At 40.8% G+C, this 22,609-nt stretch overlaps 1 protein-coding gene across 4 annotated transcripts in view; it reads left to right on the forward strand.

Moving 5' to 3' along the window:
* The window catches only part of HEMK1 (HemK methyltransferase family member 1), a 1,059,949-nt gene that overhangs the window by 794,159 nt on the left and 243,181 nt on the right, over nt 1–22,609 (forward strand). For all 4 annotated transcript variants that reach the window (XM_044077921.1, XM_044077920.1, XM_044077922.1 and 1 more), the window contains exon 6: nt 2,439–2,503. In XM_044077921.1, the coding sequence (XP_043933856.1) occupies nt 2,439–2,503 (65 nt within the window). The remainder of the gene's footprint in view (nt 1–2,438; nt 2,504–22,609) is intronic.

The following is a 22,609-nucleotide window of genomic DNA, read 5'->3' on the forward strand; positions in this document are numbered from 1 at the left end:
AACATTCAGTAAAGACAGTCCCCACTGTCAGACCTACTTCTGATTTCTATGTCACATGATTTGGTTGCATTTCCAGACCTAGTGTGAAATACACAGCAGCCTGGACATAGTTATTTATGTGTATATATGTTTGTATAATTGCATGTCAAAGAATTATTTCTGTACAATTGCATGTCAATCAATATTGTCATTGATGCATGAGCTATTTCTCAAAGAGGGTGGATGTACAACAGTGTGTGTGCTGTATCTTTAAGAAGCATTTCCACGTGTGGCACTTGCATTTAAATAGCGAGCAATTGCAGGCAGCAGTGCCATTTTGAGAGACCAACATGAGTGTGAACATGTATGAGTGTAGTAGTCAGTCTGTTTATATGTTTATTTAAGTTTGTTACTAAGCCACAATCCTGATGTGTTTGTATATAATAAAGCTGCTTGAACAGAACCCACGGATGTTTGTCTGTTTTATCCTGACCAGACAAGTGACACCTGCTGTCAGACCATATAAGTTCATCATTGTTGATAATTGTAAGGGAATAAGTAGGCTTTCTATCAAAGAGTCTAGATGATAAAGATCGCTACTGCAGTACCGTTCATTGCTCAAGGGAATTAGCATTAGGAGCAGGTGGATGTCTACCCTTCCGAGCTGACTTCCAGGGATTTTGTATGTTCCCGAGAGTGGAGCAAGACTACTCCCTCTTCCCAGGACACTGATTTGATATCCAGCTACAAAGGAGAGCACCCTATGCCATCTCCTATTTTTTCAGTAGATAAACAAAGGATGACTCAGCTGTTGAGATAATGCCCTGTGAATCATCTACCTGTTTTGAAAGGTGTATGTGTGACAGCATTGTCGGGTCCAAGGTAAGATCCTGAATCCTGGCTCACAGAGAGAACCCAGGGAGTCAGGATTGGTGAGACCACCTCCACTAAGAAAATAGTCACCAGCGCGATACCTCAGGGTTCCTTTCTAGGACCACCCCTATTTGGCATCTACTTGTCAGAGCTAAAGGCTAATGTCAAGCGTCTTTGGCTGACCAAGTTTGCACATGACTGCAAATTGGGAGCCATCATAGAATTCTCCCATGACACAAACATCTTACAAGAAGGTCTAGCACAGACAAATAACTGGTACCAAAATCATGGACTAAACCTTAATGCCAAAAGTGAATTATAGTGCCTTTTTGGGAAACTGCTACCTAGGTTAATTACTCCATTGATAAGTTACCCTTAAGAGTTGACCTGGCAGTCAGGGATTTGGGAACGTATGTAGACAGTAATATGGCCTTTGACCAATATGTGGCCAAGATAGTAAGAAAATCATTCTATGACATCCAACTTATAAGTAAGTGCATGGCATCCAGGTCCAAGGAAGTCATAGTTTCACTGTATTTGGCCGTTTTCAGACACATCATTGAGTATAATGCCCCCTTTGGCATTTATCTGACCATACATATGCAACAGATCGGATAACTACAAAGGTTTCTTACCAGAAGAATCCAAGGTATAAACACATTGTTCTATATGGATCACCTTAAAGTCATGTTTCTGCACTCTGTTTCCTGTAGGTTACTGGGAAGAAATATATGCTCTGGCATACAAGGTATCCTTGGATCCAGCTCTGATAGGTCTTTTTCACATCCATAAAACAAACGGCATCAGAACCACTATATCCAAGTATTTAAACTTTGCTTGTGACATAAATAAGGCATGCTGGTTGGACATATATGTGTCTCAGAGGATCTCCATGATCTGGAACAGGCTCACCATCCTTGTGAAACAGACTCCATCCCTAAGCCTATTTAATGATTAGTGGATGGGAAATTAGAAATTAACCCCAAGTCTGGCCCCCATGTCTCTAATGGACAGAGCAGACAGTAATGCCCAAACTAACATATCCCCCCACATAACCTCTAGAAACTTCCTAACAAGCATACCACTTCCTAGTTTTCGTCCATGATACATAGGGACGCAGTTAGGCTGGATTGCATGGCTAATCTTTTAAAGACCCTGGTAGTCATTAGCCTAGTATATACCTATGAGTTTATGGATTGTACTCTTCAGTATTCCATAATAGGCTCCGGGGATAAGGATAGCACCTGGTTACAAGAGAGGGAGAAATAATGGCACTGAATCCTTTCAATCAGAACAAATGAAAATGTTATCAGATCAGGTGGTCTTTCATCTGCCATCCTCAAGTTAAAATTGATACATCCAGGAGGAAGGTGGGGGAGAGCTTATACTGTGGCATTAGTCCTTTCATTCAAACATTAATATTGTTATGGCTTACAGTTGCATCTATTAACTGTGGAAATGATGCAAACAAAACACTGAAGTGCTTCAATAAAGATTGTAGGTATAATGTCCAAAGGTATTGTACATTGAATCATTAGTAGTGTCTTAGAAACAAAAAAAAAATATCTTTTGTTTCTACTTTGCAGAGTCATGCTGTGGCCATTGATAAAAGCGTAGATGCAATAAAACTCAGCTTAGAAAATGCTGAAAGGTAAGTAATGTCCGATTCTATTTTTTTTTTATTTGTTGATCTGCTGTGCTGATTTAACCATGCCACATGTATTGACATGTCTCATTGTTACAGCTGTTGGTAGAATATTGGTTTCTTTGTTTAAACAAATCACCTTTTGCTATAAGCATGATATAGGTATTTTTGTAAAATCCAGCAAAGAAGGCAGCAGGGCTAGCCAGTTAGTCATAACATAGTAGTCACACAATAGAATCAGTACTAAACAAACGGTGTATGGAAAATGGAAGCGCTTTCATGAAAGTGCTAGCGCTTTTAAAAGTATTTGTTAAGTAACGGTTTCAGTGTACACATTTTTCATATGCAATTTATTTGGTATTGGGTGTTTTTTGTGTTAAACCTATTTTCTGCCTATGTTTTTAGACATGTTATTTGTAGGGTAGCACAAGAATTATGTAACAAGTTGCCATTTGTTATTATTTTTAAAATACACTTGTATCATGAGTCATTTCCTCATTTGGTTGACTGTTGGTATTTCCTTTCCTGTATTCCTCAGCTTGCCTTGTTGGATGCATATACAATCACACCACACTGATTCAGCCAGATCGAGCGCAGATAAATAAAAATCCTTGGTATGATTTGCCAGTGAGATAAGGTTATTAACAAAGGTTTTGAATGGATAGTGATGCAGAAATTACCATAACAGGTTTATTGTTTCCATTAGTGCAATCAGAGTAAAGTTGTAATGCTGATTTATGTGATACTGGTTCAGCCAGAACCACATTGTTTAAGCCTTTGGCTGCATTGATAACTATTACATGCCCTGTCACTTCAGTTAGTAAGTGATTTATACTTTGCAGATATAGTGTTTCTGGTAATAAATTTACATCAGCATTAGCAAAGTCGACCGAAGTTTATAAGGAATGTAAGTAATAAACTAAGATTCCAGAAAGATGTATCGAAAAAATACAGTGGTGCCTAAGGTAAACTATGTTTGCTACATTACTACACAATTTTTATTTAATCCATACCTTATTGTTTCCTACATATATTTTTATTTTGCTTTTCTTATTGCATTTCAGTTAGGGGATTATTTTCACTTGTCAGACTCTTGTTCAGCACAACATGCACAGATGTGTCACATGGCCAGTAGCACATGACCAAACTCTGTTGAGCAGATTACTTGTTCGAGTTAGTGGCGTAGATGTCGGAGTGCCATAATACTCACCATAACTCTTTCTAAAACTAAATTTAATTTTTTGTCATGTTTTATTTCCTAAGACAGGACATTGGGAAGTAGACCATGAACACATTATCCTCTATAGCTTCCCCAATTTTCTCTGATCTGTCATCTCTTGGTTTAGCTGTGTGTAGGAAAGCTAACACTTGAGTATTGTGGCCCTGGTTCCAGGTTCTTTTAATGTTAACCTCTCATGTGACTGTTCCACTCTGACTGCTAGTGGACGCTATACTGTGGGCAATTGTCTTATTCTCAAAGCAGGGCTACTGCAGTCATTCCTTTGCTAGTAACTACATAGCGTAGTTGTATTTACATACCAAGAATCACACCTACTCCTTATATGGAAGGTCAGTGTGACAATAAATTAAATAATTATCCGCCAATTACTTGGTAAAATTAATGAAAGGAGTTCTATTTAAACTAATATTGAGTACTCTACAGCAACCGTCTATATAAGATGTAAATCAGCATGTTTTATGAAGGGTCAATCCACAGTCAGTAGTCTGTATTTCATGTATGATACGGTATTGCAGCTCTGGTTAAAAGGTTCTTTTTGGATGTAGCATGTCTAGGAACATGCTAGGCAAGCAACCATGGAGACCATAAGATGCCTAGCCATATACACCTTTAAGCAGACAAATGTAAAAGCTCTTGCCACCCTTTTCAAGCACTTAATAGTGCTCACCCTCCAAATCAAGCAGGAACGTACATAAAGACTCCTGTTCTAGTTTTGTGTCTACCCATGCAGTCATCAAGACTAGACTTAAAGGAAGCCAGAATAGTACTTTGTTTTACCTGTAGTGGTAACTCATTCCAAGGATAGGAATATGTTGAGTTAGGAGCCTATGCCTCCAATGGATCTTGTTTATCTGTTGGTGTAGATTTATATCCACAGTTTGGATATTTGTAAAGACATTGGTTTTACAAGGAAATAGTAGATTGAGTAGGACTGGGCTTTTATGGCTTGAAAAGTGAGACACAGGTCACCTTGCAGCAATGTGTAGGCTACTGAATATAAGGAAAGCTGCTCTAATCTGTTGGGGGTAGTTAAAGGATTTAGGGCCTTGGGTTTTCTTGATATGAAATCTTTGGAGCCTTTCCCGATGAGTGATATGCTTGGGTTTGTACATACCAAAGGGGGCACTGTATTCATTGATGGATCTGATAAACAAAAAGTATGCAGTGGTGGGATGACTTCTTTGGATCTTGAAGATGTTCCCTTGAAAATAACTGGATTAGGCAGAAGGATTTTCTGTCTTTGGTGGAAATGTGGTGATAAATGCGAGGGAATTTTCCTCATAAGTACCTGTGTCTGTTATGACTGTTGAAGAGTATAATTTAAAACATATGAGGTGGGAGCAACTTTTCTGACAAATGCTGCTATGCTGCACTTTTTTCATTTAGTGTGATACACCATGTATGTGCATATTCCAGCCCTTGCTTGAGCTGTTTTGTATTAGTGGACGAGCAGATAACAGTGCTCAGTTTACAATTATCAGCAAATGTGCTCAGCCACATGCCTGGAATATTGTCTTTTTATGTCCAGGTCTGCAAAATGAATGCCAAACAATCAAGGGCTCAGAACCCATTCCTGTGGCGTGCCACTAGCTGCAATATTACATTCAGCCGGGGAACCGGCAATTTTGACAACATGGGATCTGTTGGGTAGCCAATTTGCAATCCGGCAAGAAACATATGTGTTTACATTAAACTTATCTAATTTTTTGACAATACCAGCTTGAGGGATAGTGCCAAAAGCTTTGGCCAGGTCAAGATAAGCAGGGTACACAGAATGACCACTGTCCACTGCCTCTGTATCTTTTTCAAAGGTTTTTACTAAGGTCAGGAGACAAGAACTGCCCATGGGATCTAAATTGGTTAAGTTTCCTATATCTCAGTAAATGAGGTCTGCTATGATTCATTCCATGGCTTAGAATATAAGGCTGCAGAGGATGATGGGTTTATAATTAGCCAGGTCTGGAGAAGGGATCACCCTTGTGTAGGGGTTTCACAGTGACATAAAGGAAAGAACCCTGCGACTAGGCTGAGGCTGAACAAAGTAAAGCTTCAGAAAGTATATTTATTTATTTTATTTATTTATTTAACATTTGTTAACCAGGAAAGTCCGACTTGGAACAAAGCCAATTTTCAGCGGACGCCCGGGGAGAAAGGCTCCAGTATATAACTGGCACTAATATGAATGAAGCTTGATGTGTTGTATGGTCCAATGGAATTATTTATTTTTTAGCACTGACAGGGATTCTAAGACTTATTTCAAGGTGATTTCAGGGAAAACTTTATTCTCAGAGATAGTGTGGACAACATAGTGGGTAGAACGGATAACGTTATCACTAAATTTGTCTGCTAATAATATATTAAAATTTTTTGCTGGCATGTTTGTATGTAGTCTTGAAGTAGGACTGCTTGTAACTTTTCATTATTTTCCTTTTTTGTTGTATAGTTTACTAATATGGGAGTTCCATCAGCGAGGTTTATTCCTGAAATTATTGTTATATTCTTTTCTAACTGTTCAGGTGCTGGTAAAACTCAATTGGGTCCATTTACAAGGGATTGTTGGGAATTTTGCATAGGTCTTCTTCAAGCTGTAGTAGGTTTGCCTTGGAAAAGTTCCTAAAGATGGCTTAGTTTGATGGTGAGGTGGTACCACCAGGCCTGACAGAGAAGATGACTACTTTGTGGTCAGCTTTAACAAGGGATGAGGAGATGCAGGGTGGGGTGCAAGTGGCGGGATAGGTTGGTAAGGACCAGGCCCAGGATTTTAGAGCCTCTAGCGGTTAGTTTTACAATTTGCTTCAGTGCACTGATGTTAACAAAGTCTAGGAAACACTGAGCATAACTATTTTAGAGGTATAAGTGTGCTAATCAATGTTTAGACAAGTGAAATCCTTTAGTAAGAAGGTATTTGGTTTGATGTTTAATGCCTCAGTAGTGATGAGATAATGTAACTTTTGTGATCTTTGGGTGACACTGATGGGGTCTGTAGCTAGCGATGAAGTAAATACTTGGATTTTTGTTAAGGGTAATTTGGATCTCCAGGAGCTCCAAGTTAGGGCTGTGGATAATTTGATGCACAGTAATCATGTTTCCAACAAATATAGGTACTCCCATGCAGTTACACAAGAAAGCATTTGAAGGCATGATAGGTGCTAAACCCTCGTATAGAGGGAGTGCTGTCACTACATTGAAACTTTGTATCAGTAACTACAGAAATATGAATGTGTCCAAGTTGCTGGAGGGCCTTAAGTTCTTGCATCTTTCCATGTATAATTCTAGCAATAAGTAGTGCTACCGTGATGTTGGCCAAATTAGTGTTTGAGTCTTCTTTGTAGGAATGTCCATTAGGAGACAGAAAAGACAAAGACACTGTGGTAGCAGCAAAGACTTAGCCCTGGTATGACAGGTGTATGCCATGACTGGCAAAACAGGAAATATTATTTACAATATCATCCCAGGCTGACACATGCTGAATCCCATTAGAATATGATTTTAAAGCATTCAATCAGATAAATCATACAAGGCTACTAGATTCATTCCATAACTTGCATGTTAATAAAAAAACATTTCAGGATAAATCATAGAACAGTGTTACAAAGTCAAGTCTTGGTCTCATTTACCAGCTCAGACATGGTATTCTGCAGGGATCATTGCTGGGTTATTGTTATTTAGCATGGCTTAACTGACAATACCTTTGAAAACATGTATGTGGGAAGCGGTACACAAATAAAATTTAATTTCATAATTAATATAAATGATGCAGATACAGGGCTTTTACAAAAAAACATACATTTCTTACTTATATGGAGGAGAATAAAAAATGGCATTCAACATCAAAAATGCCGCATGTGACAGCTTTACTTTAAAAAAGGCTGAATTGTACTGTAAGCAGTGTAACAGATTGCAAAGGTGTTGGTGATTGTCACTGTAATTCTCTTCTGACTGAAGTTTGTGCATCAGCTTGAGGTGTGTTACAACTTTTAAAGCTGTTGGTTTGTATTGCATTTCTGTAGAAATTGTTATATTTGTAACAACAAGAGTTTTAGTTCCCATGTTCATACATAAGCTGCTAGCTATAACATGCTTGTTGTTTCCAGGTCCTGATTTATATGGCATAGAGGATTATGTGTTTGAGATATGGATGTTAAGGAATTCATCCAAAAAGTGAAGTTTAAGAGTTGTATCTAGGCATCCATGTTGAAAGTACATAATAAAAGGTTATGATCAGTGACCCTTTCATAATTCTTTATAGTACATATAGCTTTATCTGCCCCATGTACTACCAGTTACACAGGAAAAAAAGTGTAGAAGCTTGAAATGTTTGACTGGCTTTGAAAGCTGATAAAGCACTCAGAGCCATCAAACAGAATTTTGGATAAATCCCAAAATAGTGTAGTGGACAAAAGGTCAAAATCAGTAACACTTTTTAAATATTGCTCTTCACTTAAAAGGTTAATAGAATGACAGCTTATGCATCAGGATTTGTTTTATGAACAACACAAAGTTTGAAGTGCTAGTGTCTGACTTTGACTGCAGTCCTCAGGGAATTATCACAAAAACAAAATATTTATTAAGGACAGAGAAAATAATGAGACAAACTAAGGGGCAGTTGGGAGGTATGAACAGCTGCAGAAATTAAGCTTTTTTACCTTCTGCAGTTAGTCCCTAGCATGAGACCCAATCATAAAGGCACTTAGGGTGTGCTTAACAATTGTTATGTATCCATTTAAGTACTGCTAGGATTAGGAGTACTAGGGAAGATGTTAACGGGTTTATATTTTTCTTAGTAACTCAACGTAATCTTGAATTTCCGTGTACTGCAAGGTAATTTTTTTGCCATTTTCAGAGCAGAATCCAAGAACTTCATGCATTTCATAACTTAAAAGCAAATAGATTGTTGGCCCCATTTGCTTACGTACTAAGGTTATTCATTATTAGAAATCCAAAAATATTGATTCTACTATCTGTAAGTGTAGTAAATGTCTCACAGACTACAGAGGAGCATTCTGCTGTATCTGTAAGTGTAGTAAATGTCCCACAGACTACAGAGGAGCATTCTGCTGTATCTGTAAGTGTAGTAAACGTCCCACAGACTACAGAGGAGCACTCTGCTCATCACAGTCTCGTAAACTTAAAAAATAATTACAGTATGTCCAAACAAATTTATGAGTAAATAAATAAACTGAATATGTCTCAAGAAATTTACAAAAACAAAATAACTGTCAATCCAAACATTGTTTTTCATAAGAGATGCTGGAATCTTTGAACCTTGTACTCACTAAGGTTGTGTTGCCTGGGGGAGTGTGAGTTAACTATGAAATGCCAAATTAAGACAGATCCATAAGGGAGAATTTTGCACTGGCAGACAGCAGGATAGTGTGACCTTCACAGAAAGAAATGGAGTCCCACGGAATTCGTTGCTAGGTGGCTTACAAATGGAAATTCACTGCAGGAATTTAAGAGCTATGTAGAAATATGGGTTCTTCTAGATTTAGAATATGTAGTCTGTTAGCAATTGTATATATTACTGACTCGGGCACATTTAGGACCTAAACCTGTGCTGTTCCACTTTTGCTGCAAGTTTCTACCATCTCAGTATGCCATGATTTAGTGAAGCATAAAAGTGTTACTCATATACTGGTAAACTAATCCCTTGAAGTGAAGGCCTTTCTTTTTCTTTGTATTTATTAACTGGGCCAGTAAGCTGGTCTTCTAGTCATTTGAGCCGTGAACCAGGTCAGTAGCACAGGCAAACAGATGTAAATGTTGCAAGTATGTATTGGTAAACAACAGGAAATATCATGTAGAGGGCTTGATTACTTTGATAGTATAGAAGCCACAGCAGTTGTAGAACCCACCTCCAGTTGGAACCTGAACTTCATAATCGTTGTGTTTCATCTACAGTTTTGAGTTGTATTCCTTGATGAACCTGCAGTTTTTGTCATGGGAATCATAGAAAATTCAAGAGTTGTGTCTTGCAGCCATTTACACCTCACCAGTACCCATCCTTAGATTGTCCCCCTTTTTCAAGGAAAGGCCAGGACAGTCGAGCCAAGAGTGAATTTGGGAAAAACCAACCAATCAGTTTAGTTCCTGTATGAAGGAAGATGATGTATCACTGCTTGATTTTCAGTGGGAGTCTATTCCAGAGGTGGGCAAGTTCTGTTCAATAAGCTTATCTTTCTACTGTGCTTTATTTATTTATTTATTTTTTTACTGGTGAAAATTTAGATCTCTGGTTCTGGTATTCGTAGGGCTATTTGGTATATGGACAAACAAGAGATCCAGGATCAGAGGGTCCCTAATTGCATGGAAGATAAGGCATAAATATCTACTAAGAAGTTGTTTAGAAACAGAATAATAGGGACAATGCTTCCAGTCTTTTCTGGTAGCATAGGTTTACACCAATGCTCCTAGTTAAGAACCTCTGAAGTCTTTGTAGTTATTTTATATGTCTAGTGAAGTACATCCCAAAGGAAGCATTGTATTCAGTAATTGGCCTTATCAATGCTAAATATAGGAGGACAATAACCTCTCTTAATCTGGATGATATTCCTTTGCCTATTAGCTGCACTAAGTAGGACTTTCTGACCACTGTCATACTTCCATGGATTTTGGCAATATCCCTAGATGCCTGCAGAGCATTGTTCATAGGTGTGTATTAGGCTAATGGCCCTGGAGCCTTTACAAGCCTAGCCCATAGAAGTGCCCTGGCATCGTGCTGCCTGATGTTAGTTCTTAGTGCCTCTGTCAAGTAGAGCCACTGGAGTGATCCCTGGGGTGAACTTTCTATTGCCCATCCACTCATCAAGATTTCTCTTGAAGAGGGCCAGTGAGGTGCTCTGCTTGACATGTATGGGAAGTCTATTCCAGAGCATGGGCAGTCTCTGGGTTATGAACTAGTGCCTCCAGAATGTTTCTTGATTGTGATAATGAGGTTGAGGTCTCTGTAGCATGTGGTGCAGAGGGATTGGGATTTCTTTAGATGTAGCATTTCTAACAGAGCTGGGTCAGACATGGCTTTGTAAGTCAGGCAGAGATTGCCTCTTAGTAGATGATATGAGACAGAGAATAGCTGGAGTTTTTTTGGGTCTGTCCGTGTAGGACATGTGTTTAAGGCCTAGGATCCTCTTTGTGAGGTACTTTTGTGGCCTTTCCAGCTCTTGCATGTGTCTAGTGAGGTACATGCCAAATGGGGCATTATACTCAATGATTGGCCTAATGAGGGAAGAGTAGAGAGTGATGATGACCTCTTTCTTCCTGGATGCAAAACCCTTCGTAATGAGATGTGCCACATAGAAGGACTTTCTGACCACAGTTGTAGTGGTTGAAGGAGATGTTGCTGTCAACTTGTGTCCCCAGATCTCTTATAACGCCTTCAGTGTTCAGTGGGCTCTCATCGATGTGGTAATTAGTGGGAACTGAGTTTTTCCCAAAGGGGAAGATGACGCATTTTTTGGCATTAAGCATAAGGCCATGGTTTTGACACCATTCATTGGTCTGAGTGAGGCCTTTCTGTAGGATGTCTACATCACTTGAGGAGTTAGTAATGGCTCCCAGCTTGCAATCATCTGCAAACCTGGTCAGCCAGAGTCCCTCCATGTTGGCCTGGACTTCTGAGAAGTAGATGCCAAACTGAAGAGGACCCAGGACTGATCCCTGTTGGACTCCACTCATGACTGGTTGCTAGTCTGACTTGGAGTCCACTACTTTCACACTTTGGGTTCTATCTGTGAGACAATTTGCAACCCACCTAGTGATATAGGAGTTGATGCCTAGTTTGGTGAGTTTATCAATAATTGCTGAGTGGAGAATGGTATCAGAGGCCTTGGCGAGATCAAAGTAGGCTGTACGAACTGCCTTGCCCTCATCCACAGCTCTGGTGACTGACTCAAAGAAGTCAATCAGGTTGACCAGGCATGATCTACCTTTCACAAAACCAAACTGCATGGGATCTAGAGTTTGGAGATTCCCTGTATCCTTGTTAATTAGGTCCATGATGATGCTTACATAGTAGACTCATTAGGCTAATGGGGTGATAATTCCCAGGGTCTGTAGTCGCTCCCCCTTTATGGAGAGGGATGACTGTAGCAGTGTGCCATTTGGTAGGGACAAAGCCTGAGGTGAGGCTGTGATTCAACAGGGCACACAGATGTGGTGCCAGTTCACTTTGTATTTCATGTAGAACACATCCAAGGATATTGTTGGGTCCCATGGAAGCTGTATTCTTGGCCTTGGACAATGCAGCTTTAACCTGTGCTGCAGTAATGCCGGATGTCTGGCATTCCTCTGGTTAAGTTGTACTTGGGAAAACTCCTTCTTCAACTCTTCAGCCTGAGTCTCTCCAATGATTATGCCCCTTGGAGTGGAAAATGACAGTTGTAGTACCCTTGCATAAGTGTAGTCCCTCTACTGACCCTGGGAATTACAGGTCCATTTGCCTTGTGTTATTTGCAAAGCTTTGGAATGTATTATAGCTGAACAAATAAAGAATAATATAGATGACCTTATGTTCCTAGATACACATCATTTCGGCTTTGTAAGTGACAGATTGTGCCTGGTCAGCATGGTCAAGTTTTTTGAAAGGGTTACTTGGGCCATGGAGAAGGAGCACACAGTCCACACTGTTTATCTAGATTTTTGCCAAGACCTTTGACACTATCCTCCATACTGAGATTATTGATAAACTCTCCTAACTCAACATTACCCATACATAATTCACTGGATAGGTAATTGGTTGTCTGTCAGAACCCATACCATTAAAGTTTGGGGATATTTGCTCAAGAAAAAAAATGTCAGTAGTGGTGCTCCACAGGGCTCTGTCCTGGGTCCACTCCTCTTCGTTATGTATTTCTGTGACATAAAAGCTGATGATTACAAACTGGAGGCAGTTATCAAATCTCATTCTGATATTTAAAATCTCCAGCATGGGCTGGACCAAAGAAATTCTTGGTGTACTAATCATGGATTTACCCTTAACACCAAGAAATGCAACATAATTTACTTTGGTAAATCTAACATCACTGCTGCTCACCATATAGATAATATTACATTCAAATTTGACACAGTCATTGTGGACTTAGGTACATGTGTTGATAACATGAAGTCCTTTGACCACCATTTTTCTGTGGTGGTTAAAAAAATCCTTCTACCTTGCATAGCTTATCCCTTGTGGCATAACCTCAAGGTCCAAAGAAGTTATAATCCCACCTTATAGGTTCATCACTGAGTAAAGTGCACCCTTTGTCATACATCTCACCAGGCACTTAAACCAGCTTGAAAGACCTGAATGTTTCCCAATCAAATAAGTCTATCTTTGGTTTTCTCCACCTCTGGACTAGTCCAGGAAGACCCGTTTGTTCAGCATCTATTAGTGCTGGTCTTTGATGGACCTGCTGAGAAAATCTGCAAGGACGTTGTTATGGGATGGAATATATTCTGCTTGAAGGGACGTGCTTGCAAGCTGAGGTCATACATTCAAAATGATCTTAGGTATCAGTATCCTTATATATCCTAACTGAAATCACTATTGCAGTATTCCAAACTGATGAGTTTTCCAATGTTGATTTTCGGCCAGCTTAGCAAAGCCTAAACCTTCCCAGAAGCATACCTCCGATATATGATCTCAGCTCAGAAGTGTGGGGGTATATATGAGTGTAATTCCTCAGAGTGTCTTCCTGGCAGCCCAGTCCCAGGTCTCACACCCGTCATTCTGATCTTCACATGGTCAGTCATACCATAAGCCTTCTCAGATTCAGATAAGTGCCCTTTTGGAAAGCCTTTCTTCTTGTTTAAACTGTTTTGTTGCAATTTTGTTTGCCAGATAGGAGGGGAAAGTGTAAGTGTTGTAGGCAGATACCCTACAAAGACATCCATACCCATTACCTTTTCTACTTGGTGCAGAACACGATTTCATATCTATTTATTATTGTTTGTGGGAACGACATTCTATCGGCTGCAATGTGCCGAAAATCAGAATGTCGAACACACAAACAGTTTTGCACCAGATAGTCGACTCCATTTATGCGAATGCACAACTGCATTTGCATAAGTGTAAGTCGACTATCTGCATGGAAATCGCGGTACAGTGGGGAGTGGAAATTCATCCACATCCCCACTGTAGTGCGATCTCGGCGTTAGAATATATAAGTAGGGGGGGTGGGGGGTGCAGCCCCCCTGCAAAAGCGTGATAGCCATACAGGAGTTTGATTTACATCAGCTCCTATACGGCTATCATGTGGTGGTTTCGACAACAATGTCGAGTCAAATGCATCGAGCATTTGGTTCGACATTGTCAACGTTAGTTTTTTTTACTTTTGGTATTACTATTCGTTCATTTGAACGGAAAATGTTTTTCCGTTCAAATAAACAATAGTAAACCTTACAAATTCTATTCCATTTGCCAGCCCTTTGTTCTCAAGACATTACTTTCCTATTTCTATGTTGAACATATTTTTAGAGTCCCAATGACTGATGCATTTTGCCCAGGCTAAGATGGCAGATTCCTGCACACCTGATGTACCTTTGCTCCTAAAAAACTGAAAAGGCCAAGGTCTGAGACACAGTCTACCCAGTCTGATTCTGATAAACTTGCAGAGGTTACATAACCTGCAGTTTGTCCAACTCTGCCTCATATGACATCTGTCATGACTGTGTTGGAGGCTGGTATGGCATCAGAGGACTGCATGTCCAAAGATACTGCTACTGCAACTGAAAAGAAGGTTTGGAGCCTCCACACTTGATTCATCTGGATGCCACACTAATGTAAAAGTGACGAAAGACTAAACATGTTTCCTGTTCTTCCCCTTCTAGGGAGAAGTGGATGGACTTTTCTCAGAACCTATTCAAGGCCATTATGGCTCTTAAACCTCCTTCCTTTTCAGTTCCACCACACACCCCAGAGAAGATTACTGTGAAAGCTCCTCTTTCTTTTGAAGAGGATGCCTCGGAGTCTGATGACCAATCCTTTGCTTACTCCTGTCAGATTCACTCTCTTGGCCAGGTAACTTCAGATGATAAGGATTCCCTCTCTCCTAACTCTACTGCATCTTTCAGAGAGACCGTAATAATTATGACAAAACATTTTGAGTGGGAATCTAAGCAAATCTCTTGTGTCCAAAAGAGATACTACAGTCTATTAGACATGGACACTTCAGCCCTTTTCACTGTCCTCCTAATCCTGGAGGCCTTTTTGGATGCTTTTGTATCCATACTCACAGCTGTTGACTCTCAGCCCCTGGCTCCAAAAAGGCTAGACAGATTTTACAAGATTCCAGATAATCTTAATGGTTCTTTTTAAGAATCCTGTAGTTGACTCTTTGGCTCCTTCCTTAGCCTCAGAGAAGCATTTTAAGCTACTACCACATACTAATGATCTACCATCATTCAAGGACAGTAGAGCTATGGTTAGCTGGGGGATAAAGGTCTATACTTCTGCTACCCTGGCCTTCACGGCCATTAATTAACAGACCCTGATGACCTAATACCTGTTATCAGTCCTTAGCAATCTAAACAAGACTGTAGCTGACATGTCAGTAGTGGATTCAAAGCAACAAATGTTGTCCTCAGTAAATCAGGCCACTCAGGTGGCTAGACGTTGTATAAAATGCAGCTGTAATACTGTTGAGACCTCTTCCAGAGTAGCTGCTCTGGATCGATCATTCTGAGGTATGCGTGGTTGTGTAATCAGCCCCTGCCAGAAAATTTCAAGCCTAGACTTTTAGATTTCCCCTTGACAGGGCCATTTTGTTTGGACCACAGGCAGCTAGCTTATTCAAAACCTTGCAGGAGCAAGGTAAGGCTATGAAGGACTGCATAAAACTCCTTCTTACTTCTGCACCCAAATAACAAAGGAATTACCCAGCCAACCCCACTTCTTTTATTAGAAGGGAAATGAGACCTTCAGAGAAACATAAGAAGGTACCCAGAAAAATACTCCATGAAAAACCTGAAAGGTGAACCAGATCTGGGAAGCCTCCCTTCACAGATGTCTCTGTGACTGTCTTCCCATCTCTCTCCCCTTCCCCTTTTAAAGCAACTCTCTTTCCATTACAAGTTGGAAAATGATTACAGCAGATAAGTGGGTTCTCACCATCCTCAAAAAAGGTTGTAATATGTTCTGGAAAGAACTACGACCCTTCATAGGCATTCCGCCTCTGCTCCACAACCAGGTAATTCTTCTTCCTCCCATCCTCCTGGAACTACAGTCCCAGTTCCCCATAGAAGCAGATCCTCCTCAGTTTCTGGGATGAGGTTTCTACTCCAGACTGTTTCCAGTACCAAGAAAAGAAGCACAATGGAGGTCCATACTGGATCTCTCCCAGCTGAACACCTTCCTTAACGTACCCACTTTCAAAATGCTGTCTCTTCAGACCCTTCTCCCCTTTATCTTTCCACAGGCCTATGTAGTATATTCGGATTTGATGGACACCTACCTTCATATACCCATATGCCCTTCTTGCAGGAAATTCCTGAGATTTTCTACTGTCTTGTTACAGTTTCAGTTTACTGTTTTGCCTTTTGGGCTTTCTGCAGCTCAGAGAGTTTTCACAAAGTGCCTAGCCCCAGTTGCAGCTTTTTGCAAGACTGAGGGAATATAAGTGTACTCCTACCTAGATTATCTGCTAATCCGGGCCTTTTCACCTCGGGTTTTATTGCAGCACCTCAACTTCACTTTCACACTTCTCCAAGTGGGATTCACTGTCATTTTCAAAAAAAAATCTTCCCTTCAGCTCACTCAAGCCTTAGACACCAAAAGCACGTAATCCTTCTTGCTCCAGAAGAAGATGCAAAGCCTCAGAACTTACTTTAGCACCCTATCCAAGCTTGTTCAGCCAGATAAATTCTCAGGCCACTAGAATTCATGGACTTATGGCAGCAACCATATCAATGCTTCCTTTAGTCAGGCAGCATATGTGGAAAATTTGGTGGTACCTGGAGAATGTACGGTCTCAACAGTGTTACCCCTGGACATGCTGATTTCGCTTTTGCCTTCTCTCCACAATGAGATCTTGTGGTGGGTGACACAGGTGAATCTTAGTTCATGCCTGCCTTTCAAGATGCAGACTCAAAGCCAAGGGCCATACACAGACCCCTAAGATGAGGCTTGGGGGGTTATGGATGGGAATCCACAAGGTCCAGTGTTGTTGACAGTCCAACCTCGCACATCTTCTTGAAAGAGTTGAGGACTTTCTTTCTGTTTTGGCCACCTCTGGAATCCAGGATTTCTGAAAGTATTTACAAACAACACAACAGTCATATGATACATAAACAAGCAAGGATGATCCAGATCGTACCAGCATTGCTGGCCGTCTCAGATTGCTCTTCCTTGCCACCAAGGTAGGCATGTCCCTTCAAGCAGTATACATTCCATCCCAGAACAACATCCTTGTAGATTCTCTCTGCCGGTCCATCAAAGACCAACACTAATGGATGCTGGACAAACAAGTCTTCTTGGACTAGTCCACACGTGGGGAAAACCAAGGATAGACTTATTTGCCTCAGAGAACAACAAACAGCTTCCCATATTTTACATCAGGGATTTGTGCCTTGTAACTTGAAGACAGATGCTTTATCCTGCCAGTGGACAGGAAGATTTCTCTATACCTTCCCTCCACTTCTGCAAACATTCCAAAAAAAAAAAATTCTACTGATGACTCCTTTGGTCAAGGCAGCATTGGTTCCTCCTTCTGTATCACTTAGCCGGGGCAAACACCACAAGCTACTCCACAAAGTGGACCTGATAAAACAGCAGAAGGGCTTGTTGCTTCACCCCAACCTTTCATCCCTCAGCCTAACACTATAGATGATAGGATTCTCATTCTCTCAAGACACAACTTTTCTGAGGACGTGCTGCAGGTTCTCCAAGAGGTGAGGATACCCACCACAAGAAAATCCTACATAGCCAAATGGAAGAGATTTTCAATATGGTGTCAAGCAAATAATTAGGACCCAATAAAATCAGAGGTTCCTTTTGACTTATCCTATTTGTGGGTGCTCATGAAAAGTGGTCAGGCTTACTCTTTTAAAACATCCACCTTTCAGCGGTTTCAGACTGTCTTCCCCTCAGTTTGCCTGTTATGTCCAGGCTTGAGATTAAACAATTTTTAAAAAGGGTTCTGCACTTAAACCTTCTGAGAAGCCTGTCTCCTCCCCCTTGGGATCTCAACTTTGTGCTGGAAAAACTCACTCTGCCTTCCTTTGAGCCATTTGCTGATTCTGATCTCAAATTCTGCACCTGAAATACCATTTTGTTGCTAGCTCTTACTTCTACTAGGAGAGTCACAGAACTACAAACATTCACAGCTGTTCCTCCATTTATTTTCCCATAAGGACATCAATCTGCCTACTTTATTTCCCAATCCACAGAACAGGGTTGAAAAACTTCTTCATTTCCAAGATGTGCACAGGCAGCTAAGATTCTTTCTGGGCAAGACTAAGTCCATTAATAAGTCAGACCAACTATTTGTCGGTTTTACGGACTCTAAAATGGGAGTGCTACTATCCAAACAAACTACTGCAAGCTGGATTTCTAAGTCCATTTCCTTTTGTTACTTTTCTAAGCATCAGAGACCATTCAGGTGCAATTAACCATAGGCAAAAAAGCTAGTAGCATGTTGTAGCATGTTACAAATTCTTCTCAAACTCAGGAACCCCACCCTTCCTTCCTGAAAATGTCTCAAAACAAACATCATCATATTGGGTGACTTTAACTAAACATAACATAGACACATTAAATGCCCCAATACCCCAGCCCAAAGGTTCCCCAAAGGTTCCTGAGTTCAACTCTAATGCACTATTGGAACAACTTGTCACTATTCACAAGAGGTGAAAAATATACTAGATCATCAAGTATATCCCTCATGGTGAGATCAGGCCATAAAACTATCTCACTGAAGATCCCATCCCTTCCCCCCCCCCCCACAAAAAAAGACCAGTGAAGAACTTCTCTCAAAAACTCTTCACTTCTTAAGACTGTATGTGGTATCCCCCCCCCCCCCTGCCATTGGAAAACCACCCCCACTGCTGAATCCGATCTGGTGGACCCCAGCCATAAACAAACTTTACAACAAGAGGGAGAAAGCTACTACAAGATAGAGCAAATCCTAAAAAATAAATCGCCAAGGACTCAAAAGACAATCATAAGGCCTTCTTTAGCTATGTTAGAAATCTGGGGGAAAACTCCCCAGATATGCTCAGAATTAGTCCAAAAAATGAAAAAAATCACTGAACCCACAGACATTTAAAACACTGGCAGACAGGTTCAGTGAAAGAAATATCTATCCCAGCAGAGTGTAGCCTCCCAATCATCTCAATGCAGGTGAAGGAACTAAACCCACACATAAGGCTGCTGTTTAATCTTAGCCTTTACCAGGATAACAAGCCTGGTCTGCAAAGCTATGGAGAGGATCATATGGAAACTCATAAAATAAGACATAGGGGACCCTACAGACATTGGATCCTACCCAATTCACTTTGTGTCAAGGGCAGATCATGCCTCTTGAACTTGGTTTTTTTTTTGAAGGCAGTCACCAGGGCATTGAGAGGGTAAGGCACACAGCCACACAGCCTACCTTGACCTTGCAAAAAACCCCAAATACCAATAGTATCATCATAGAAAAGCTCACCAGCTAAAAATAAAATATGTCACAAACAAGATGACAGAACCCACAGGGTTAGAGTTGCTGGTGCCATGGGTTAGGAGGACCTTCTACATTGCCACCCTGATTTATGAAAGGATTCACATCCAGATCAAGGAGAGGCTGTTGTCTTCTACTACTCTTCACTTATCAGACCAATGATTGTACACAATGCCCCCATTAATGTATCTTACCACACCTGCAGCAATTGGAAGAAGAAGAAAAAAAAAAAAAAAAAAAAAAGGATAAAGGGGCTCAAAAAATATGCCACTGCCGACTGACTGAAGAAACTCAGTCAGCATACCGCCGTGCTCAGAGGTGACCTGAGGACTGACATACACATGTCCAACAACCCGCCATTACCGTGGACTGGACATGCTCCAAAATCAAAAAAATCCACCAGAGCAAGGGAACAGAATCCGTCCATGTGAGACAGAGCACTCCGCTGGCTCTGTTCAAGAAGAGGAATCTTGACCAGAGGATGGGAGATCGTGAGGGGGAATCATCTCTGTCTCATCTCTGGACAGACGGAGAGGCACGCAAACGCATGGGTATTGTTACTCACACCTTGGCAAATGTTTGACCTCTTGCTCAATGGCTCAGTGTACTGGAACAGTAACCTCTTCTGGGGCTTTTTACAAAGGTGTAGACTCCAGAACCATCCAAAAAGGTACTACCTGGTCTTCTCTGCATCACTAATCACTACAGAACTTATGCCTTTTCCAGGTCTAGGACAGCCTTTGCCAGGTCAGTCCTTTCTGGCCTCTTGGACAGTTCTTACCATTTTCAACAATTCTCCCTTCTGCTCCCTTAAACTTTTTAAATCACCCATCTGTTTGGAATACTGCAACAGTGATTTCAGTCAGGACATAGTGCAACTGTGTAAGAACGTACTGTGACAGTAGATGTCCTACTGATCACTGTTGCAGTATTCCTTCCCACCCTCCTTCCTCTTCTAGTATTTCCTGTTCTTCCTTTTTTTTGCTGCCTATCTGACAGATCTTTGGACCAAGAGGATTCCCTTTTCTCCTGCTATGTACCCCCTCCATCTGACTACTTTTCTCTCAGATGTCTGAGAAATTGCACTCATATGTCTGGTTGGATCCCCTACAGAAGACCGACACCAAAAGCCCGACACATGAAATACCGACAACGGCGCTACTGCAGAAAAATGGAAAACAACATTTCCTTTTTTTTGCTAGCAGGGGGGCTCCGTCCCCCACACCTCCCATAACTTTAATATACCAACTCCGAGATCGCACTACAGTGCAGAAATGGAAATATTTCCATTACGCACTATGGAGACTTACTGTTTCCCCATTGTCAGTATTTCATGTGTCGGGCTTTCGGTGTTGGCGATGTGGGTGTAGGTGTTGTGAGCTGTCGGGGACTTGTCTGCTTATATACCCCTATGCTTGCGAGCTGAGGTCTTACATTGCACATATACTTCTGGGAAGGTTTAAGCTTTGGTAACTCAGACAGATGTCGGTGGTGGAAAACCTATCTGTTTTGAATACTGCAGTAGTGATCAGTAGGATATCTACTGTTATGGTAAGTTCGTACACAACTGTACACTCTACTCATAGTTGTACAGACTCCTGAGGGGTGATCTCTGCTTAGCTTTCTGTGCTATGAATGACCCTATACTCTCTGACTTCCTTCACCTAAACAGAAAAGTGACAAAGAAACACCTGTTCTTGAAACCTAAACCTACACTTTCACATCAGTAAGACCAGATGTCAGTACAGATAACTAACCCAATATGTATCCCATCTCTGGAATAGGCTGCCCTTCCCTGTTAAGCAGAGTACTTCCCTTGCAACCTTTAAAACCAGTCTGGATGATTGGATTGGAGATCACAAAATTACCAGCCATATGTGGAGAAAGTCTGCTTAATGTGAAGGGACACAGTTAGCATCCCAGTAGTAGTGAGTGAGTGATTTGACTTTTGGCTGCAAGCTTAGCAAGATCATATAAACCTATAATCAAAAGAGAGGGGGGTTATCAACCCTAGCTCCAAGGTCAGTAGCAACAGTTTTGTTTTGGAGTTGGGTGTTGTATATGTGGTACATGCTGGGGGGAAAGGTTGTTTACCAAACGTGACAGTATTGTACATTTTGGCATTTAAGTTGATCCCTTTTGAAGTAAACCAGCTATTTACAAATATAAGCTCTTGCTGAAAGGTTTTGATGTCAGAGTGTTTCCTAGTCTATAGTTGTCTGCAAACTTGGTTAGCCAGAGGCATTGGTTCATGGTCTGGATATCAGAAAAGTAAATGCCTATTAAGAGGTCCCAGCACAGAGCCCTGTGAAACACCACTGGCCACCTTCATCTTCTCTGATGAGGTTCCTGCTATTCACATCATCTAGGAACTGTCTTTTAGACAGTTTGCTAGCCATCTTATTGCATATGAATCTGTTTGTAATGCATTAAGCTGAGTAACTATACTAGCATGTGGTATGGTGTCAACTGCCTTGGCTAGGTCAAGGTATGCTGTGTGCTCAACATGACCACTTTCAACAGCCTGTTACTTTTTGAAGAAGTTCACCAGATTCGTTACACTAGCTCTACCTGTGACAAAGCCAAAATGCTGTGGGTCTAGCCTGATGAGAATTTATTATAATAGTTTATCACATCAGTTATATCATGTTCAACAGTTTTGCAAATAATTCTTGCTAGTCTGAAGGATTTATAATTCCATGGGTCAGTGGTGGGGTCATCTTAGTGAAGTGGCATCACTATTGCTGTGCAGCAAACCTCAGGGACAAAGCGAATGGCTAAATTCAGGTTAAACAGTTTAAGGACTGGGTCTGCCAGGGCTTGATTAGTACTTTTCATTAAACAGCCAAGTCTATTATCAGGTCCCACAGAGAAATATTTTTAGTCTTTGAGAGCACCTTCAGTGCATGTTCTTTAGTGATGATGGAGGATCTGAGTGATCCATGGATAACTGGGTTTTGTATAGTCATCCCTGGGGTAAACTTTGCACTGAATTTGATTGCAATTGAATTTGAGTGCATATTGGCAATATGCACTGCATCAGAGTTGGTTGTGCCATTGTGAATAAATCCAGAGCAGTTGGCTGTGATTTCTTAGTTTCATAATATATCTAAATCAGGATTTGCAATTGTCCTTTGCTACAGATGGTAACCTAAGTTCATGGGCTGCTTTAGCAGACCTAATAATATTTGCCAAGCTTTTAGTCAATTTCCTGATGTCATCCTTGATAGGAGAGTC

This window comes from Protopterus annectens, chromosome 7.part0, assembly GCF_019279795.1.
Source record: "Protopterus annectens isolate FY-2018-M chromosome 7.part0, PAN1.0, whole genome shotgun sequence".
Lineage (NCBI taxonomy): Eukaryota > Metazoa > Chordata > Ceratodontiformes > Protopteridae > Protopterus > Protopterus annectens.